At 41.6% G+C, this 23,237-nt stretch overlaps 1 protein-coding gene across 7 annotated transcripts in view; it reads left to right on the forward strand.

The window, feature by feature from the left end:
• The window catches only part of SHPRH (SNF2 histone linker PHD RING helicase), a 1,098,091-nt gene that overhangs the window by 962,544 nt on the left and 112,310 nt on the right, over positions 1–23,237 (forward strand). The window contains exons 1-4 of one of the 7 annotated variants that reach the window (XR_007773878.1): positions 7,254–7,493; positions 8,416–8,527; positions 16,478–17,140; positions 17,549–17,678. Coding sequence is in view for 6 of the 7 variants with exons in the window: in XM_050949417.1 (XP_050805374.1) it covers positions 8,465–8,527; positions 16,478–17,140; positions 17,549–17,678 (856 nt within the window). In the remaining variant the exon portion in view is untranslated. Of the gene's footprint in view, positions 1–7,253; positions 7,494–8,415; positions 8,528–13,248; positions 13,347–16,477; positions 17,141–17,548; positions 17,679–23,237 lie in introns of those variants that run through there. The other 6 variants (XM_050949417.1, XM_050949412.1, XM_050949416.1 and 3 more) reach the window with 6 other exon arrangements.

Genomic DNA, 23,237 nt, shown 5'->3' on the forward strand with positions numbered 1-23,237 from the left:
CTTCCCATAAGCATTCACTATGTTAGACATTCCTTCAGACTTCTCAGTGAAGACCGAAACAAAGAAGTCATTAAGCATCTCTGCCATTTCCAAGTTTCCTGTTACTGTTTCTCCCTCCTCACTGAGCAGTGGGCCTACCCTGTCCTTGGTCTTCCTCTTGCTTCTAATGTATTGATAAAAAGTCTTCTTGTTTCCCTTTATTCCCAAAAAAGCTTTCCAAATCTTATAATCTACTGAGTGTGGTCATCCTATTTTTTATAAATGTATCATTCTTGTATCTGAAACTAGAAATATGAAATATAACTCTGAGAGCCTATTGTAATTATGCAAAGTGTGGGTCATTAATGGTGGTTTGGAATCTTGATGGCTCCCATTAACCAGGACAATTGACTGTAGATAGCTTTGTTTTACTTGTAAGTCTTCCTGTATACATGTGTGCTGGCAAGTGAGTAATGAAGTCTTACAGAGACATGTGATCATGTCACCTGAACTGGAATCCATTTTTAACCTGGTGCTTTTCCATTTAGAAGAGGGGGTGGGGGTGGGAACCCAGAGAGACAAAGGACTTTCACCTTATGCAAAAGATATATAAGTGGGTAGAACAAAACAAAGGAGGCTGCAGTCATGAGAAATTCCCTAGCTACCATCTGAGCTGGAACAAGGGCTGTACCAAGGGAAAGGATTGTGCCCAGACTAGGAAGGGGTCCAGTCTGTGAAAGAAACTTTGTGAAACATCTCTGAGGGAGAGATTTTATCTGTATTCAGTTTCATTACTGTACTAGGCTTAGACTTGTGGGTTTTATTTTATTTTACTTGGTAATTCACTTTGTTCTGTCTGTTACTACTTGGAACCACTTAAATCCTACTTTCTGTATTTAATACAATCACTTTTTACTTATTAATAAACCCAGAGTATGCATTAATACCTGGGGCGGGGACCGGACAGCTGTGCATATCTCTCTATCAGTGTTATAGAGGGAGAACAATTTATGAGTTTACCTTGTATAAACTTTATACAGGGTAAAACAGATTTATTTGGGGTTTGGACCCCATTGGGAGTTGGGCATCCAAGTGTTAAAGACAGGAACACTTCTTAAGTTGCTTTCAATTAAGTCTGCAGCTTTGGGGCACGTGGTTCAGACCCTGGGTCTGTGTTGGAGCACACTGGCCTGTCTGGCTCAACAAGACAGGGTGCCAGAGTCCCAAGCTGACAGGGAAAGCAAGGGCAGAAGTAGTCTTGGAACATCAGTTGGCAGTTCCCAAGGGGGTTTCTGTGACCCAGCCCGTCACAGTAAGTATTAAATTATCCTAAGCAGCAATGCCTTTATTAAGAAATGTATATTTTTTGCAGATAAGCTTTGTAGAGGGTGGAGTTAAACACAGGAAAATTAGGACATGACCTAAACCTTTTACAAGTATAATAATAATAATAATACTTTTTTCATATATGAAACTTTATATTTTCAAAACACATCCTCACACCACATCATCATGAGGGAAACTTGCCCAGCCCCTTCAGCCCCAGGTGCATATGATTTCAATTGCCAATAGACACCTTTCAGAGTAGATAGAGATGTCATCCTATCCTTTTGAAATGGATAGATAAGACAGAAACTAATGGTTCCTAACATTCTACAACCTTTATTGGCTGCCACTGAACATTGAGCAGATGTTTTCAGAGAACTATCCATGACGACGCCAAGATCTCTTTCTTGAATAGCTAATTTAGACCCATCCCATAGTTGGGATTATGTTTTTCTATGTGCATTGCTTTGCACTTAAAATCTCATCTGATGTTTTGTTGCCCAGTCACCCAGTTTAGTGAGATCCCTTTGTAACTCTTTGCAGTCAGCTTTTGGATTTAACTGTCATGAGTAAATTAGTATCCTCTGAAAACTTTGCCACCTCACCATTCACTCCCTTTTCCAGATCATTTATTAATATGTTAAACAGTCCTGGTTCCAATACAGATCCTTGGGAGACCCTGCTATTTATCTTTCTCCACTGTGAAAACTGACCCATTATTCCCTATCTTTTAATCAGTTGCTGATCCATGAGAGACCCTTCCCTTATTATCCCCTAACTGCTTACATGCTTAAGAGCCTTTGGTAAGGGACCTTGTCAAAGGCTTTCTGAAAATCCAAGTATATTGACTGGATCACCCTTGTCCACATGGCTTGTTGACTCCCACAAAGAGTTCTGATGGATTAATGAGGCATGATTTCCCTTTACAAAAGCCATGTTTACTCTTTCACAGCATATTGTGTTAATCTATATGTTTGATCATTCTGTTCTTTACTATAGTTTCAGCCAATTTTTCTGGCACTGAAGTTAAGTTTACCAGGCTGTAAACAGGGCCACCCCGGGGTGGGGGACAAGTGGGGCAATTTGCCCCAGGACCCGCAGGGCCCCCATAAGAATATAGTATTCTCTAGTATTGCAACTTTTTTTTATGGAAGGGGACCCTGAAATTCCTTTGCCCCAGGCCCCCTGAATCTTCTGGGTGGCTCTGCCTGTAAATGGCAGGATCACCTCTGGAACCTTCTTTGAAAATCAGTGTTACATTAACTACCCTCTAGTCATTTGCTAGAGAGGCTGATTTAAATGACAGGTTACATACTACAGTTCTGCAATTTCATATTTGAGTTCCTTCAGAACTCTTGGATGAATACCATATGGTGCTGGTGATTCATTAATTTATCAATTTGATCCAAAACCTTCTCTACTGACACATAAATCTGGGACAATTCCTCAGATTTGTCAACTAAAAAGAATGGCTTCACATACTCTGCAGTCAAGACCAATGCAAAGAATTCATTTACAGTCCCCTCAAATAATTTGTTTTCATTGAGTGCTCCTTTAGCACCTCAATTGTCCAGCACCACCACTGACTGTTTGGCAGACTACCTGCTTCTGATATACTTTAAAACATTTTCCTGTTAGTTTTTGTGTCCTTAGTTAGTTGCTTTTCAAAGTCTTTCTTGGCCTACCTTATTATATTTTTACACTTAACTTGCCTGAGTTTATGCTTCTTTCCATTTTCCTCACTAGGATTTGACTTCCAATTTTTAAAGGATGTCTTTTTGTCTCTAACTGCCTCTTTCACTCTGCTTTGTAGCCATGGTGTCATTTTTGTCATTTTATTGTTTTTTTCTTTTTTTGTAGTATTCATTTAGTTTCTATTATGGTGTTTTTAAATTGTCTCCATGAAATTTCTAGGTATTACACTCTTGTGACTGTTCCTTTTAATTTCCATTTAATTAGAATATTCATTTTTGTTTAGTTTCCCTTTGAAGTTAAATGCTACTGTAGTAGGATTCTTTGGCATTTTCCCCCTTACCAGGATATTAAATTTAATTACATTATGGTCATTATTACCAAGTGGTTCGGCTATATTCACCTCCTGAAACAGATCCTGAGCTTTACTTAGGACTAGATCAAGAATTTCTTCTCTCCTTGTGGTTTCCAGGACAAGCTGCTGCAAGAAGTAATTTATGGTGTCTAGAAATTTTATCTCTGCATCTTTTCCTGAGGTGACATATACCCAGTCAAAATGAGGTGTGACAGTGCTAGCTATATCAAAAGCAATGTGCTGGTATGAAACTCAAACCACCACAGAAACACTGATAAAACCCAGAGGACCTGATTCTCTACTCTTACATTAATTTTATTAGCAAAAACAACAAGGAGTCCTTGTGGTACCTTAGAAACTAACACATTTATTTGGGCATAAGCTTTCGTGGGTTATAATCCACACCATGCAAGGCACTTAATTTTATTAATTTACATTAGCTCTATTGAAGTCAATGGAGATTCACTGCTATAAACTAGTCAAAAATGGCAGAGAACCAGACCCAGCAAGCTAATGGCTTCAGTTATTGTTTGGAAATATAGTTTGAACACTAACAAATGTACCAACATATTGTATGTTCTTCTCATCACACATTTCTATAATCTTGGATTCATTAAAAGGCCATACTATGTAAAGTCAGTGTCCTTCCTCATGGGTTCAAACTCAGGGCCAGATACTGCCCCCCTCCCCTTACTCATACAGACTACTTAGTAGTCCCACTGAAGTCAATGGGATTACTTGTGTTTAAAGGTTTTGCTAGATAAGTGCCTATTGTCAAGTAAGGTGCTACTCAACATGAGTAAAGTTAGCAGAATCTGGCGCAAAATCGTTGCTGTGAAGTGGGGGAAAAGCCCTTTCTTTCTCAATAGCTTCTCTCTATTGTTCTTTGATTCATGTCTGCTTACCTACATTGCAAAACACATACCCCCACTACTAATAAGCACTTCAGAAGTTGCCTACAATACCATCAGACCACACACCACCGCTGGCAGTACCATCAGATCCAGGCAGCTACCAAGATGACAAGTCCATTGACCTATTCAGTTCTCTGAGTGACCATCAATCTATTTTACCTCAACATTTGGCTCTTGCTTTTCAGAATTTTGCATCTTTTAAAGTGAGTTATTTGCAATGAACAATTTATTAGACCAATTTAGTCTTTTTACCTCTGAAATTATTCATGAACATATTTTATATTTAATTTATTTTAAGTTATTCAATGTGTGTTTGCAAACATATTTTAGCTCATGACATTGTCCACCATTACTACTGATTTGAGAATTTGTTATTAATAATTTACTATTTCTTAGTCTCAGCTCCCTGACTGAATGATTTCTAGTCCCAGAAAAGCTTTCAAGAAGTTGATGCAAACACTTCTGGTGTGAATGTTCATGCAAATACATATTTTCATGAGTATTCTCGAAAATTTCTCTTTCTATAATATTCTTGTTAACAAAAAACATACAAATGTTTAGGGAAAGCAAATAAAAGAGGTCACAAATAGTAATAAATGTGTGAATTTAATCTAATGAATGTTCACAGATACTTTTTGGCAGCAATTACTCAACTGTTATCATCTCTGACTTACTTATGATTTGGGGGGTGGCGGGGACGTGCAGCCATGATGTTTCTGGTATCTTTGTATGACTTTCTTATCTTGTATGAATCTGCCAATTCTATAACCCTACTCATGAAACATAATGAGGTGGCTGCTCATGTATGCACCATCCAAATTCTGCAGGTTCAGAACCAACCCATTACTGATTTGGGTGAATTAGTTTAATCATAAAAAGAGACAAGTGATTTGCTTTGAACTGTTCTCCCCATTCCGCCCCCCCAAAAATCCTACTGTGGGAAAACCTATGATAAGCTGAAGGATCCTAAAAATGTCCAGTCTCTCTAATAAAAGTGTAACTATACTTTAGTTAAGGTGACCAAATAGCAAATGTGAAAAATCAAGATGTTTTTCCAGGGGAGGAGGGAGGGAAAGTCGCATATATAAGACAAAGTCTCTAATACCCTAACATCCAGGTCACTTTCCCCACCTGTGTTGTGCTGTGCTGTGTAAGGTGACCATCGGGACCTGCTGCTCTCCTGCCCTCCCCTTACACAGCCCAGGTGGGGAAAGTTGTAGGGATATAAAGAAAGTACTAACAGTGATTCCCTCAAGTGACAGTGACCCCCTAGTTTCACCAAGTACAAAAATCTTTTAGTTCTTCTGTTAAAACTTGTAAGCTCCTGTCTGTAGAAACCATTGATCGAATGTGTCCTGTGAAAGATACTCTATTACTATGTAAAACTTACACAAACAAGTTAATTGACTCTGTTCTTGAAGTAAACACTACGTTAGTTGTAATTGATACAAAACGCTATAATCTGTTAAGTGACTTTCACTGCATTAGCAGCAAAGAGTCCTGTGGCACCTTATAGACTAACAGACTTTTTGGAGCATGAGCTTTCGAGTGTGAATACTCACTTCGTCAGATGTGCCATGCATCTGATGAAGTGGGTATTCACTCACGAAAGCTTATGCTCCAAAACGTCTGTTAGTCTATAAGGTGCCACAGGACTCTTTGCTGCTTTTACAGATCCAGACTAACACGGCTACCCCTCTGATACTTTCACTGCATTGTAACAGCAACGGCTCCTAGAAACATACCCCCACCCTGTGATTATAGGGCAGGGAGTCTCAAATGAATTAGCACACACTCCAAAAGTAGTGGAGACAGTAAATTAAAATATGGTTAAGATATGGAGTGTATGTTAATGACTGCTTGATGTACATAATGGTTAGGGAGGTGCCAGCCTAGAAAGGGAGTATCCATCGGCCAAAGAATGTGTCAAATGGACCACCAGATAACCCCCAGAGGATCCACTCCAACACCTGGAAGGATGAGAAACACAAATTTTGGACAGTGTGGAGCCACCAGGAATGTGGCATATGCTGATTGAGTCAGCAGGATGAAACAGCTCCCATAGACTAACATAGGAATTAATTCCTGTAAGAATGAACTCCAAAGACTGAGGACTGTAAGTCTCTGGTTCTGCTGCCAACCTCCAGGAGCATCAGGTGCATCTGACACAGACTCGGCTCCATCCTCATGACCAAGATACCTGGCCAGTAACTTGGCATGGGCAACTTCTAGGCTGGTAACTATAACACCTATACAGAACTTAAATGAATGTGTGAATGAATACATATGTGTGCGTGTGTGTGTGTGTGTATAAGGAACAGGTAGTAACAGGAATAAGTGGTCAAACAACATTGTTTACCTTTATCTTTTGCTTTATTATTAGATTTACAATAAATGTGACATCTTTGCCTTATCCCTCTTAATAAGATCCTGCTGGTTTTCATTATATTGGTATAACAAAGTGACCTGGAGTTAGGAGCCCTGGTGCTGCTCCTCGCTCCCCTCTCACAGCCCCCTAGAGGTGCAGGGAGGAAAAGCAGCGGGGGGGGGGGGGGGGGAGAGAGCAGCAATGCCAGTTGCTCCAGCCATCTAGCTCAGCTGCCCCAGTTGAGCGCGGGAGCGGGGTACAGGGGTTGGGGCAAAGGGGCGCAGTGTAGGAGTTGGGGGAAAGGGGAGGTGCGGAGCCCTGGGCACTCACAGGGGGCAGGGGCAATAGGGGGCACCCAGCCCTGCTTCCCACACGTTTCCCCCCTACCCCTGTGAGGGCGGGGGGGGAGGGGGCTGCGGGCGTTTCACGACGGTTGGTCCTTCTCATCCCACGAACACCCCTGGATCCGACCGTTCCGGGCTACCCCGTCTGCGTCTTCCCTGACCCCGGTCACTGCCCCCCTCGCCTGTGCTGCTGCGAGGAACCCACATGGGGCGTAGAGGCCACACCCACTTCTCTCCCCTGCTTTGGGAATGGCCATTGCGCATGCGCTAGCTCCGGGCCCAGACGCTCCTTTCTGCTGGCGCAGGCTCTGCTAGGCAGGCGGCTCCTTCCAACATCGGACGGGCGCGCTCTGGTGCCGCCGGGAGCGCGCGCGCGGCTGGAAGGCCGTTGTTGACTGCGGCCGCTGGTTCTCGTAGAAGCGCAACTGGCCGGAAGCGGCCCGCCCCTCCCCCAGCCGCCGGAGGCGCCGCGAGGGGCTGGAAGGAGCCGGCGCGGGAGCTGGCCTATCGCCTAGGTAGGTTCAGGGCGGGCGGGCGCCTGCCAGTCTGTGGGTCCTGTCCCCGCAGGGCGCCCCCGTGTCACGGTGCAGCAGCCCCTCCCTGGGGCTCCCCCGGCTGGGGGGCTGGGGCACCGGCTGCCTGCGCCTGGCTCCCCTTTCGCTCCGCTTTCAGTCGAAGTGCCCGGTTGTGCTGTGCAATGGCAGAGTGTCTTCGCCTCCCAGTCTCCCCGCCCCCCCGAGGAGGCGTTCAGTGGTTAGACGGGGCCAGGCGCGGAGTGGGGCTGAGCCGGGCACCCAGTTAAATCGGCGTCTCTGGCACGAAGCGGTACTTCTGGTACAGCAAAGCGGTGACAATTTCCCCCTTTGGATAAAGTGCAACCTCGCTTAGTTGTGCTGTTTGTCCGAGTCTTCGGGACGAGGGCCCCTTGTTTCTGCAGCAATGCACGAATACGCGGTGCTTTAGAAAAGGGGGAACATACCATGGCACATAAGTGTCCCTGCCCCAGAGGGCACATTGAGCGGGAACATTGCAGTACAGTAGAACCCCAATTTACCCGTTATCTGGCTCTCCGGATTAACCAAAGCATCCCTGGCGCGCGCACAGGAATAGAGGAAGGGAATTTGACGCTGTAAATCGCGGGTGGCGGGGCTCAGGCTGGCAGCCTCGAAATCCCCCACCCATTCTTCTGTTTATCTGAATTTTTGTTTATCCGATCTGGCCCCAGTCCTAGTTAGATCGGAAAAATAGCGTTCCACTGTGTAATGTTATACAGCAGAGTGGGGGCTGGGAGCTTCACAGCTGGAATGCTTCAAAGAACAACTGAGTTTTCAGAAGTTCTTTCAGGGCAATGAGTGTACTTTGTTTAGGTTTGCAAATGGGTGTGCACATGTATGTTACTTTATAAATATTAACTCTGTTTGCTCTGTATTCATGCAGTAAGTGTGTAATAAGGAAAAATAAAGATGGAAGACTGGTGAGTGCAGTTATGATGTCAGTAACCTTGGTGCTGCCCAAATTTCATCAGCTTCTAAAATGCAGTATTTTGGAGGTATCAAAATATCATACATTTCCTTCCACCTTAATAGCTTTATTTGGAGTAGTCCAGTGAGGAGAAATGTTAACTTCTGCTTTCATATTCTTTTGATGTTTCAAGTAGCTCCCTAGCTAGCAGCTACAGAAAAAATTGGAAAAATGAGATGTTAGAATGTGTGACATTGGTGCATGCAATAATAATGTAAAAACATAGTGTAGGACAGTGGCTTTCCCTAGACATTTTCAATGGAGGTACAGCAGACTTCCTTAGAATTCTTAGACATAGTCTGTGGACTCCCAGGTGTCCATGGCCATAGGTTCAGAACCACTGATCTAGGAAATTTGAGCTCCTGTAAGGAATGATATAAAACAAAAAAAAACACATGCCCAATACAATAAGAAATGTGATATAGCACAGTTTTAAAGATCATTGCAAATCAAGAAGGTATATTAGAAATCCTTTAGCTTTGTGTAGGTTACATAAATTCCCAATCTGTCAGAGACTTAGCCACATACTTTTCTTTGCAGGATTGGGGCCTCATATTGTGGACATGATAGTTTCATACATGATTTTAAGTGTCTCTTTAATTATGATGTAAACATTTCTTTAACTATGTATTCAGCTGGTCCTAATGACAAACATTATGTATGCAGGGAGAATTCCATGGATTTGATTGAAGGATACTGACCTTTGTTGTTCACATTAAGTGCGAGAATTCCAAAAATTCAATTAGCTTGTCTTTCTTTTTTCAATTCTTAAAGCTTGCACTTTTCTCAGTATTGGTACTAATAATCAGTTTCACTTTCATATGGGTTAAATTTAAGTTGACAGTGTCCATTTACATTGAAGAAGCATATTTAATGTCAAGTTAATAACACTAGATTTGAAATATATGCATAATATTACATATACTATATTAGCCTAAAAATGTTTGTCACACTCTTGTTGATTTTACTTTCTTTATTTTAATGAATGGGGAATAGTCCATAGGCAGACAGGAGATGAAGTTGCTGAACTGGAGCCTTGGAAATAACCTTGATTATTGGAGTTGGGGGAAGGGTGCCAGATTTTCTAATCCTGCTTGTACAATAGTGTGTATATATTTGAATGTTGTCTTATTTAGCCATGTGCACATGCAGATACCTCCTTTTTTTAAATATACACATTGGTCATTTGCTTGCCTAAACTACATGTGCAAAAGTTTTTATGCAATTGTGTGTCTAATTTGAAATCCAGTCATTATTTCCTCAACTGTTGGAGCTCAGTTGTTCTTAGATTTATGTTACAGAGGATGAAAGCTTGTCTTTTTCTGAGTACATAATGCTGGTCATTTTGTGGAATGTCAAAGCGTTGCTCAGAGGCTGCTATCACACACCCTTCAGCTGGATGAATGCAACAAGAGCAGTTGCCAGTTAGGGGAAGTATGGGGAAGTTGTTGGCTTTATAATGAAAGGTATGTGGGATCTCAGAATGGTGATTAAATTTGATTCTGAGACTATGTACAGTGAGAGAGTCCAGTTCACATGCCAGTGATTTTAAAAGGATACTACTGATTTCTCTTTATATTAGGGCTCTCAGTTAATCAGATTATATCACATAATTAGATCATATTATTATTTTTATTACAAATATTTGCTCTGTAAATATGATAAAAGAAACAGTATTTTTCAATTCACCTCATACAAGTACTGTAGTGCAATATCTTTATTGTGAAAGTGCAGTTTACAAATGTAGATTTTTGTTGTTATATAACTGAACTTAAAAACAAAACAATGTAAAACTTTAGAGCCTACAAGTCCACCAAGTCCTACTTCTTGTTCAGCCAATTCCTAAGAGAAACAAGTTTGTTTACATTTACAGAAGGTATTGCTGCTGGCTTTTTACTTACAATGAAACCTGAAAGTGAGAACAGGCATTTGCATGGCACTTTTGGAGCCGGCATAGCAAGGTGTCAAGGTATTTTTCCCACTTTGAACTTTAGCGTCCAAAAAGTGGAGACCTGCATGTACCCGTCTAAGCTTAATTCCTAGGTTAGATCTGATAGCGCTGCCACCAACCAGAAATTCCAGTGTCTGGTACACTCCCTGTCCCCTAAAACCTTCCCTGGGGGACCCAGGACCCAAACCTCTTGGGTCTTAAAACAAGGAGAAATAAACCATTCCCCCTCCTTCCCCCTCCCTGGGTTACCCTGAGAGGCTACACTGATCCAAACTCCTTGGATCTTAAAACAGAGAGGAATTAACTTTCCCCCCACCAATCCCCTGGTGAGTTTAGACCCAATCCCCTTGGGTCTTAAACAAGGAAAAAAATCAATCAGATTCTTAAAAAAGAAAGCTTTTAATTAAAGAAAGAAAAAGTAAAAATTATTTCTGTAAAACCAGGATGGAAAATGTTTACAGGGTCTTCAGCTTATATAGACTAGAGGGACTCCCTCCCCCTTAGCCTAAGATACAAGTTACAGCAAACAGAGGTAAAAATTCTTCCAGCAAAATACACATTCACAAGTTAAGAAAACAGCCATAAGACTAATCTGCCTTTTCTAGCTAGTACTTACTATTTTGAACATGAGAGACTGTTTCAGAAAGATTGGAGAAAGACCTGGTTGCACATCTGGCCCCTCTTAGCCCCAAGAGCGAACAACGAACAAAACAAACAGCACAAACAAAGACTTCCCTCCACCAAGATTTGAAAGTATCTTGTCCCCTGGTTGGTCCTCTGGTCAGGTGTCTGCCAGGTTTACTGAGCTTCTTAATCCTTTACAGGTAAAAGAGACATTAACCCTTAACTATCTGTTTGACACAAGGTGTTTACATGCCAGATATACTGAACATTCGTATGCGCCTTCATGCTTTGGCCACCATTCCAGAGGAGATGCTTCCATGCTGATGACGCTAGTTAAAAATATGAGTTGATTAAATTTTAACTGAAAGCCTTGGAGGAGAATAGCATGTCTCCTGCTCTGTTTCACCTGCATTCTGCCATGTATTTCATGTTATAGGAGTCTTGGATGATGACCCAACACATGTTGTTCGTTTTAAGAACACGTTCGCTGCAGATTTGACAAAACGCAAAGAAGGTACCAATGTGAGATTTCTAAAGATAGCTACAGCACTCAACCCAAGGTTTAAGAATCTGAAGTGCCTTCCAAAATCTGAGGGAGACGAGGTGTGGAGCATGCTTTCAGAAGGTTTAAAAGAGCAACACTCCAGTGTGGAAACTACAGCACTCGAACCATCAAAAAAGAAAATCAACCTTCTGCTGGTGGCATCTGACTCAAATGATGAAACTGAACATGTGGGATCTGCGCTGCTTTGGATCATTATCGAGCAGAACCTGTCATCAGCATGGACATGTCCTCTGGAATGGTGGTTGAAGATGAAGAGACATATGAATCTTTAGCGCATTTGGCACGTAAATATCTTGCAACACCAGCTACAACAGGTCCATGCAAACGTCAATTCTCACTTTCAGGTAACATTGTAAACAAGAACTGGCAGCATTATCTCCTGCAAATGTTAACAAACTTGTTTGTCTGAGTGATTGGCCGAACAAGAAGTAGGGCTGAGTGGACTTGTACGCTTTAAAGTTTTACATGGTTTTATTTTTGAATGCAGTTATTTTTTGTACATAATTCTACATTTGTAAGTTCAGCTTTCATGATAAAGAGGTTACATTACTGTACTTGTTTTAGGTGACTTGAAAAATACTCTTGTATTTTTTGCAGCACAAATATTTGTAATCCAAAATACATTTAAAATAAACACTGTACACTTTGTATTCTGTGTTGTAACTGAAATTGATATGTTTCAATAAATCAATAATCACAGAACAGTATAATTAAGTGAATGAAACTTGTTTTCAATGTTTATTTATAATTTTGAAAAGTGAGGATAAGACTAAATCTGTTTTGTGTGCATCCTGTGTAACAGTACATTATGTCAAGTGTAATATATATATGATGAGATTTTTACTAATATATCTGCATATCAGTCAGTTTAATGAAAAGGCAGTCACATCTTGCTATTGTTCCATGTCTTGAACTCCTACTGAAGTAATTTTTTTAGGATCATGCACTATTGCCAAGTCCCCCACGAAGAGCTTACCCCAGTTCCCAGTGAAGTGAAGACTTCCATTGATTTTAAGAGAAGTTGGATTAGAGAACATACTGTAAATCAAAAATTCTTACTGAAAATCTTCAGGTGATCTTTTCCAGCATTACCTATTCATTTAGACAGGCATTCTACTCTTCATTAAAATGTAAGACTGGAAGGGACCTAGTTAAGTTATCAAGTCAAGTCTCCTGCACTGATGCAGGATTATATATTATCTAGTATCAGAGGGTAGCCATGTTAGTCTGGATATGTAAAAGCAGCAAAGAGTCCTGTGGCACCTTATAGACCAACAGACGTATTGGAGCATGAGCTTTTGTTGGTGTTTGTCTAACCTCTTCTTAAAAACCTCCGGTGATGGAGATTCCATAACCTACCATGGTAATTTGTTCCAGTGCTTAACTACCCTTATAGTTAGGAAGTTTTTTCTTCTGTCTAACTTAAATCTCCCTTCCCACAATTTAAATCCGTTTCTTCTTGGACTGTTCTTGGTGGTGAAGGAGAACAGTTTATCAGCTGCCTATTTGTAACAACATTTTATGTACCTGAAGACTGTTATCATGTCCCCACTCAGTCATCTCTTCTCAAACTCTAAGCAAACCCAATTTTTTCAATCTTTCTTCATAGGCCATATTTTAATTATTTCATCCAGGTTCCAAAATTCATCATGATTTTATGCAAGTATACCTGCAAAGATCCTTCTCTGGGGACTAAACCTTGATGTGGTGAGTGCCTATGACTTAAATAGGCTGCTGCGCAGTTTACAGGGAATTTAGCGCCATGCAGGTACTCAGGGAACCCACCCCGGGACCTGCTGCAGCCAGGGGAGGGGTGCCCCTCCCCTAGCCCCAACCTAGCCCGGCCTCCAGCCTGCCATGGCTGGGATGGCCCAGACCTGCCGCGGTTGGGGCGCATCTACCGCAGCCTGAACCTGGGTGGCCCAACCCTGAAACCAGGGCAGATCCGGCCTGGGCCTGCTCGGGCTGGGGGAGGAGTGCCTATACTGCGACCTGAGTCGAGGGGCGCTTTTCTCCACTAGCCGAGGTGCTACTGCAGGGAGAGAGAGCTGGGGAGAGTCCTTTCTCTGTGCTGTAGCCCCGGAGCACCCTCCTGCACACCAAACCCCTCATCCCCAGCCCCACCCAAGAGACCGCACCCCCAGCCAGAATCCTCACACCCCTGCATCTCAACCCTCTTCCCAAGCCCTGAGCCCCCTCCCACACTCCGAACCTCTTGACCCCACCTCCACCACATGAATTTTATGTGCACTGATATGAAGGTATTGTGACACATTTCATCTCCATTTTGGTGCACATAACAAAATTCATTCCGCAGGAGTGGGGAAAAATTAGCTCTCAGGGTACAAGTAGTGTTGCCTCTATGCCAGCAGGATTTACTCTTCTGGCAGGGCTATCCAGGTTGGACCGGTCAGAGGATAGGGACCATATAAAAACCAGTCCACTGGCCCTCCAATTTGAGGGTTGAGTGATGGACCAATAATCTATTCTTGTGTGGGGAAAAAAAAGGTTGTAGGAACAGAACAAGGTAGCCATTGTGTTCAGGGACGGCAGAGCCATGCTTATGTCTTAAGCAATGTTTGATGGTATGGGAAGGGTTCAGGTGTAGTTGCACATAGTCTTCTCTGTTGGTCCTTCATCATGAGACATCCAGTTGAAGAGCAATACCATGTGCTTATAACTTGAAAAGAGATACTGCTTTGCGAAAGAGACTGTAAGTTGTCTCCTTTTATTACCCTGGAGTGCTTATTTTTTCACTTACTCTTTTCATACAATTCATTTATGAAACTGTTGAAACTCCAGACTCTAAATGGCACTATGTTTTTACAGTTCCTTGTGCTGCTGTTGTGGATGATGAATGATCAGGAGCTGCAATGAGAATCTGTTTTAGCAGAGAAACATAAAATGTGGGCCACGTGATCAGAGGGAGCAGGTCTACAAACAGCTTACAGCTAGCTTCCTTTAGGAAAATGTAGCTTCTGTAGAGTTAGATTATTTGATTAAGACAAAATTTTGGGGTATTGTATGTCAAGCCTATGAGTCTCTTACTGTGTCAAATTCAAGAAGAGAAGGTCTTGAAGAATTTCTGGAAATGTTCTGGCTCATTCCAGAGCTAACCCCTCCTTAGCCTTGAGACCTGTGACTATCTAATGAGTAGTTTAGCATATCTGCTTCTTTGTTGTTGTATTTCAGTAACAATTTTCGTACAGGAGGTATAGATCTGTTAATTTGACCGATCTTTCCTGGCAAATGAAATTGAAATTATACAAGGTAATTATTTTGACCCTTTTGCTGAGTTCAAGTGTTTTACTGAGCTAATCTAAGTCTCTCTAACTATCTTTTTTGAAGATCCAGTATTTTAACAACTACCTTTTTGAATATATAGTTACTAACTTCTCAGAACTGATTGCATTTATTGTGACCATTGATCCTTAATGTTCCCCATGTTCCATGTTACTGTATTTACCATATGTAAATTATTGACTAGTAGGATTATGTGTAAAATAACCTCTGTGCTTCAAAGTTCAGATTCAACAAAGCACGTAAGCACGGGTAGTTCCACTGAAGTCATTGGGACTACAGGTGTTCTCAGAGTTATGCATATTCCTAAATTCTGTGTTGAATCTGGGTTTAGTTGCACCCACAAACTGTTAAGGACTCTTGTGCAAGCTACTTCAAGAGAAGAGTATTCCCAGGCCTTGAAAAAAATGTATCAATCACTTATTAACTGGGGGGCGGGAGATGGGGTTGCGGTGCTAAAACTGCTAAGCAGTGGTAGGTATTAAGAGTAGAATGACATCACCAGGGATGTACCGGGACAACAGCCTACTGAGAAGCTCAGGCTCCAAACCATATTTTATATTCTGTCATCCTCTGTCTAGTATGTGCTGGATAAATTTGAAACTACATCCCACTTTGGGTGCTTGAAGTTATAAGAAACTTTTTGTCTCTTCTCCTTCTTTGGAACCCACAGGCTGTTACAAGTGGATTGGCCTCTGCTTCCAGGGATAACACTTTCCTCTGCTTCTGCTCATAGTTTTCTTCAGCAGCAGCAGTGTGAAATTAATATGATCCCTGACATTTTCATAACTGTCCACGGAATTCTGAATAACTGCAGTGAAACTGTACTGTCTTCTTAATTTCAATCTGTTGCTGCATGGCAAAACTAAAAGCAGCAGACTCATTGAACTGTTAACAGACTCCAGGTGACAGCGCTGCATAGGTTTACAATCAGTTTGCATTTGGAAAATTGTCTATGTAATCAGAAGTACTATTAAAAAAAAATCCCAAATTTTTAAATTGTATTAAAATTGTTAATATGTAGGCTCCCCATTTGCTAGGGAAAGCTTCCTGCTTACCATAGGAGAGTGGATTTTTCAAGCCTTTTGTGTAACCTTTCACTTTGCAGTTTCCATGGTCTGTCTTACTGTTTAATTATAACTTCCAAGAAACATTTTGTTCAAGAGGAAAAAGTAGTCCTGGTGTTATCTTCATTTGAAAAATAAGTGGTGTTGACTAGAAAGGTTTTGGATGATGATTGAACTAGGCAGAAGAAATGAGTGAGTTCCTTTTTCTGATTAAAATATGGTGGTTTTAAGAGATCAGTTGCTTAAGACACATCTTTTTACATGGCTTTGTTTGTGTGACTTCTTGGAGCAGGAACAAAACAGTGTTTTATAAAACTGAATAGACGCTTTGAGCCATCTGTAGAACCCCTAATGAGCAGAGTTGTAACTAATGTGACTTCTGCAAACTCTTCAGCTATAGCACAATAAAAGATTTATGTGGGTATCTAATTAGTGTTATCTACCATTGGCTAATATTAGTCCATTTTACAGAGATTGGGACACTGCCAGCAAAATAGCAAGATGAGTAATCGTCGAAAGCATGCGCCTCCAGTGAGGATGGATGAGGAGAAAAAGAAGCAACTCTGCTGGAATATGCATGAAGACCGAAGGAATGAGGTAATACTATTGGATGATAACATGGATGAAGACCACCCTGTTCCAGGTCCAAGCACCTCTTCTGTATCCTTTGTTGTAGATGATGATAGCATTGATGAAGGACTGGCTTACAGAGAAAACAGAGGGTCAAAGCCAGTGGGTTTCTCAACAGATGACGGAGAAGACTCTTGCTCCATCTTGACCTCTATATCTGTACAGCTAAATATTGTTGTCTCACCTTACCATTCAGATAATTCCTGGAAAGCTTTACTTGGAGAATTTGTTCTTCAGCTTCTTCCTCAGAAAATTCTTATTGAGAAGATCCATAAAAGGAGTTTTACTTTGAGAGCAGATTCTGGCGATCAGCTGCAAATCTGTGTTCATGCAAGAAGTGGAGAAAAGGGAGGTGAGGAGGAAAAGGAAAGCGTTGGTGATTATGAAGAGGGCATATTGGTGGAATCATCCCTCAATAGTGAAATGTTAGAAGACTTGAGATGGTTGCAAAAGAAGAAGGTAATTGGACTTTATCAAAGACCTAGAGAAGATCAAGTATTAAAGGTATTTGTTCTTGCAGTTTGTTTTAAGAGGGATTTTCAAATAAAAATAGCTCATTTTGTGTTTGGTACCATAAAATAGTTGGGTAAACATTTGACAAGTCCAGATCCTAGCACACACTTCTAAAATACAGTGCAAAGTATACTCTTAAGTGGTTATCTACATACATATTTTCAGTGTTTTTGAAATGTGTTCATTACACATTAAGGTCGCTTAAAATGAATTTAGAAACCATCTGAGTTCCTAAGTGTGGCATACTAAAATTTTGCAGAGGGTTAAGAGATTAACTCTATCCATAGCCATCAGTCTTCAAAATTTACCAAATGTGGCATTGTTCTGGTTTTTGTTTTTGTTCTCTAATTCTATTTTAATTCCTTAATCATTTTAATTTCTTGCAAATATGTTTCACAGGTTGGAATTTACCTTCTGGAAGCTGGTTTAAGCAAATCAGAATTTCTCAGTGATGGAGGTGGGAGAATAAAAAAGGCCAACCAGCTGATTCAGAAACTAATGGAAAAGTACTACAACTTTATAATTCCAGGTAACATAATCTATCCATCATGCAGTTGAATGTTACTGCAGAACTGTTTTACTATTAAAGTTTTTCTTTAGTTCAATGATATTTTTAAGGAAAAGGCAAGAAGTATACCGCATTTTTGTCTGTTATGACAACTGTCTTTGTCAGTAAATACATAGTCTTCACCACCATAAATATCTGGACACGCCCCCCCCCCCCCCCCGGGGCAGTAGTTTATCTTCATAACACCCTTCTGAGATAGGGAAGGTGGAAGTATTTTCATTTTACCGATGGGAAACTGAGGCAAAGAGGTATGGTCCCAATCCAGTGCCTATTTCAATCAATGAAAAGATTCAATAAAATTATGTGGGTACTAGATTTCTCCATGATCACGCGCGAAGTCTCTAGCAGAACCAGGAACTGATCCAGATATCCTTTGTTCCCAATCTCGTGCCTTGACCACACCATGCTTCTCTCCAGACCACTAATGGATTTTGGTTATCAGAGACAAAATCTGGAGAAATGTGTGGATAGGGAACTTGTGCAGGGGAAAGACAAAGATTTTCTGCATGTGGGGTAAAACACTAGTTTAAATCCAGTATGAAAGGTTACTGGTAGATTCTATCAGAAAGAGTGCTGCTCTAGACAAAGTAATCACCCTCTCACTTTTATGACTAATGTTCACATCATTTAACTAAAATCATACAGCTCAATAAAAAAGGGAACATGGGGACTTGGAAATCAGGTAATTATCACAATGTCTTTATGGGTGTGGGTTGGGGCTTATTGTGTATCATACTACAGCTCTTGAAGTTGAAGTATTACAGATTAAACTTCCCATTTTTTTTCCTAAAAGACCCTGCACAGGTTTATCTTTATCTACAATTCCGTATATTTTTTTTAATCACATTTCCATTACCCCCTTGGTATCTAAGTGCTGAATTAAACCATAAGTTCAGAGCACCAAAAGTTTTCTGTGTCCATTTGCCTGGAATGCCAGAATATATTAATTTGTATTTTAAGGAACTTCATTTTTTTTATAAGTGGTGTTTCAGGGGACTTTTATTTAAAGGGTTTTTTTGCTCTACCCCAAATGCTATCTTGTTGCCTTTCCCTTTCATTTCTACCTCATTTCCTTCTGTATATTTGATTGGAACACCTTTCCAGTCCAAGTGTCCAGCCAGGCCTGTGCTCTCTCCAATAGGATTGCTTCTGTGAGGAGGCCCACAAAAACTAAACTAAGACACATGCTCTCTCCCACCCTGCATTTTATAAGAGGAAGACTTAACTTTGATCTCTTTTTTTTTTTAAAACTTCCCCTAGTGCATTTTGTCTCATTCAGGTCTTTTAATTGATTTTGAGATCCTCAGGGGTAGAGATTGTCTGTGTCTTGCATAATGGCAAACACAGAATCAGTGCTTAATAAAATAAATAAAATCCCCAGCTCCAGTTATTTTAGCAAAGCTCACTGAAATCTACCAAGTTAAATACTAAGGCAAAATATGTCATTTCTAAACCTTTGTGGTGGTCCTAAACAGAGATTGTAGAATTAACTGAGTCCTTCTGGGTAACTTACAGAGATCTTAATTTTATCTGCTTTAACAGAGTTGTCATTTATAATAGGCTATTCCTGTGAATGCTGTAATACAAATACTTCAAACTACTACTTGTTGCTTCAGTAGACTTACACCCCTAGGCTTTCTAAAATTGAGCTAGCCTTCTCCAAGGAATGAAAAATAGGATTTGTGCTGTAAAATCCAATGAGAATAAAGCATATAAATGCAATGTGCTGTTCATATATTTATTCTGTTTAAGGGTCAGCACTCTGGGATTTTTTCTTGCATCAATACCTGGGCACACATGTGACATAACTCTTTAGAAATTAAATGGCATCTGGATACATTATGTCTCCAGGTTTCTCAGGAAGAATAAGCCCTTTAGTTTTTGCAGAGTGTAGTCTGCTTTTGTAACCAAATAAGAACGTAACGTAAACGTAACGTTTTCCATAAATCTAGACAAAAGGAGGAGAAAAAGCCTTCATTTTTGAGAAGTGATACCAGATTATAAATGTAAAAGTTTAAATATTCAACCTTAAAAAAGGTTCCTCTGAAAACTGTACAGGAACAGTGAGAGTGTTTTAGAACCTGAGAGAAACACCACTGTGGTGGGTAAAATGGCTAAAAGGCTGAAAGCCACAACCTCCGATGTCTGACAGAAGATTAATTTGAAACATAGGGTCTACCAAGAAATAGAACATCACAGAACATTTAGCACCCCAGTCTTTGTGAGAATTAAAGGCATTGAGATGTAATTTGTTATACATGTTTATTGAATCACATTTTAAAATGATATGATGGGTAATATTGAATATTCATTATGCATGAATAGTGTAGAGGAAGGCTTTAACAAAGCTTTTTAAATGATCCATTTATACAGTAAATACAGCTATTTTTCCCTCACTAAAATGTTTGAAAATATGAGTATCTGTGTGATTACATTATTGAAGAGCACAAATAAGAAATGTGTGGACCGTATATGTTCAATTGTACTAAATATTGTTTTACATAAAAACTTAATCTGTTTTTCATTGCGTGCTAGTCTCATGTTAATAAATGTAAAGTGTTGAAACCATCTGGGACTTTAAGTCAAAAGTACCCACAGCTGAGTATCCGACAATAAGGGTATGTCTACATGCAGTAAAAGACCTACGACTGACCTGGGTCAGCTGACTCAGGCTTGTGAAGCTTCGGCTGTGGTGCTATAAAATGGTAGTATAGACACTGGGCTGTGGTACTATAAAATGGTAGTATAGACACTGGGACTCGGACCAATGTCTATGCTGCAATTTTATGGCCTTGCAGCCTGAGCCCCACTAGCCCAAGTCAGCTAACCTGGGCCAGCTTAGATTGTGCTATGAGTCCTCTATTGCAGTATGGATGTACCCTAAGAGACAGGGATTTTTTGAGCTCTTTTATTTGTTGAACTTTAGCAACCAATGGGCTAATTTATCATTAGCGCTGACAAGTTGTAGTCTTGCTAATCCACATGCTAACTTTGCCACTTCTTTTACTGAATGTCAAAGTTTCACTTTCAGAAAGAACTCTAGTCTTTCTTCTCCCCAGGTCCTCTTATTTCTTTCCATTCACATGATGCTGAAGCCATCCTTGCTGCCTTAGATAGAGGTTTATAATATAAGGCCCTGATCCTGTAATAAGTTCTGTATGGGCAGACCCTTACACCCATGAGGAGGCCAGTTGACTTTGTCATTGTAGTATTGGGGTCTAAATTGTTTGTCTAGAATACAAAGTATCCAAAAAAAAGGCATGAAGGCAGGAAGAAAAATTATACCCCAAACAATTTATGTACTGTGGTGTTATAAGAGTATGCATAAGAAATCTTTTGACTCCAGTATTGATCACTGTGGAACAGATCCACAAAGGGACTTTGGTCCTGAAACATTCAGTGTTGCAGCACCTAACTTTTAGGTGCCTACAAAATCACTAGAATGACACTGATCCGCAAGATTGAGTTAGGCATCTTGGCTCCTATATAGTGAATGAAGGAGATAGGTGCCTTAGACTGTGATCCACAAAAGCCAGAATGCTAGGCTGGGGAATGCTTAAGCTAGCCAGTGGGAGATCTTGGCAGGAGAGGTAGGACCTAAGCTTCTACTCATTTTGAGATAGCAGTCTTAGACTTAGGTGCCTATCTCTGCTAGCAATCCGCTAATGAGGTCCTGAGTCTTGGACTCAGGCAGCGTAAGCACCTATGTAGTTTCTTGGAAGAATGAATTAGGCACCTGCCTTATGTCACGCAAAATAGCCAGAGGAAGAGGTGCCTACCTTACAACTTTTAGTCCAGTGATTAGAGCACCCCTGTATCTCTGCTAGAGGATTTGAACAATGGTTTCCCACCTCTCAGGAGAGTGCTCTAATAACACAGCTAAGGGATATTCTGATGTTGGGGAGGGCCTCTTCATCACTGTTTCCTGTTAAAGTTGAAACGCTGTGGATAAATAATAGAAGAGTGATTGGAGCAGAAGGACTGGACACTGAGTCTCCCACCTCACGTGTCCTGAACCACAGGATTACAGAGTCATTTTCTCTGTCTGGCCCAAAGACTTTTCCACTGTGGATAAATACTTAAATGGTCATTGGGCCAGAGAAAGGGAAAATGACACTCTAATCCAGTGCTTCTCAGTCCGTGGGCCACATGCAGCCCAGTTAGCACACAGCTGCAGCCCAGCTCAGCTGTGTGCTAAAGGCCATGGGCTCCCAGCTGCCCTGCCACGCGGCAAGCTCCAGGCTCCCATTGACACCCCCTGCCCACCGTGGGCTCTGGGCTCCTGTCTGCCCTGCCATGTGGCAGGATCTGGGCAGCCGGCTGCTGCCTGGCCCTGCCGCAGCTGGGTCTGAGCAGCCCAGCCCTGCACAGGTCGGGTCTGGGTCCCCGCACAGTAGGGTCTGGGGTTTGGCTTTATGCCTCCCACCCCACCCGCACCCAGCTGTCCGCTCCTGGCCCCACTCTGTGGAGGGGATCTGTGGGCAGAGGTCACTGAGCATAGGGGTTTGTGCGGGTTTTAGGTGGGGGCACTGTGATTCTCAGCCTGCGGTCCAGTTAACACTTTGTGGGCCGCATATGCCTCCTAGAATGATAAATAGGTTGAGAACCACTGCTCTAATCCAATGGTTAGGGCACCCACCTGGGAGGCAGAAGACTCTGGGTCTGGTCCTCCTGCTCAAATCACTTTTTTCTTTTTCTGCAGTAGAACAACTTCAACAGGCGAGATTGTGGGAGGTGCCCTGCCCCAGTAAAAATATCCCATATCTCATAGGTAAGGGCACTCTCTTGAGAGGTGAGAGACCCTTTACGAGAAGGCAGACCTTGCCTGGAGCACCCTCCTGTAAGGTGCACCTGCTGTGCTGCAGCATATATCTCAGTTTCCCCTCTCAGGTAACCCAGAGAACTTCACTTCAGACTCTCTGTTTAAACAATACCCCTCCTGAAGAGCGGTTCATTACCAAATATAGTGCAAATAGTCTTTAACAAAAGTTCCAAAGCATAGTTCATAACATCCTCAGTGTGTATAGTCCTTAAAACTGTACTCTTCTTGATGGGATCGGCCACAGCCTCTCTGCTAGGAGATCACGGTCTCCCTGGGGTGGTGTCTTCTGCCGTGCTTAGGCTCCCTATTCATCCTCTTCCAACCCTCTGCCAGGACAGCTACCCCAGCCCTTCTGGCTAGAGTGCAATCCCACTTTTCCCAGTGAGGACCTCCACAGCCTTTCTCTTGGAAGTGCCTTTGTCAGGGGAGCATTCCTCAGTCCCCCTGGCCCTATCACTGTTCCTCTGGGGTCCAGCTCCCCAGGCTTGGAGATGTCAGCAGGTAAGTTCCTCTGCTGCTGCCCCTGCCTTCAGCTGCCTCTGGCCCTTGCTCATGCTCTCAGCCAGCAGACATCTTCCTCTACTGCTCTTTTTGCCTTCAGACTCTGCAGTGTTGAATTTCATTTTATTGTCTATAGCCCAGTTCTCCAGTTTATCAAGATCCCTTTGAATTTTAGCTCTGTCTTCCAAAGTGTTTGC

This window comes from Gopherus flavomarginatus, chromosome 4, assembly GCF_025201925.1.
Source record: "Gopherus flavomarginatus isolate rGopFla2 chromosome 4, rGopFla2.mat.asm, whole genome shotgun sequence".
NCBI classification, from domain to species: domain Eukaryota; kingdom Metazoa; phylum Chordata; order Testudines; family Testudinidae; genus Gopherus; species Gopherus flavomarginatus.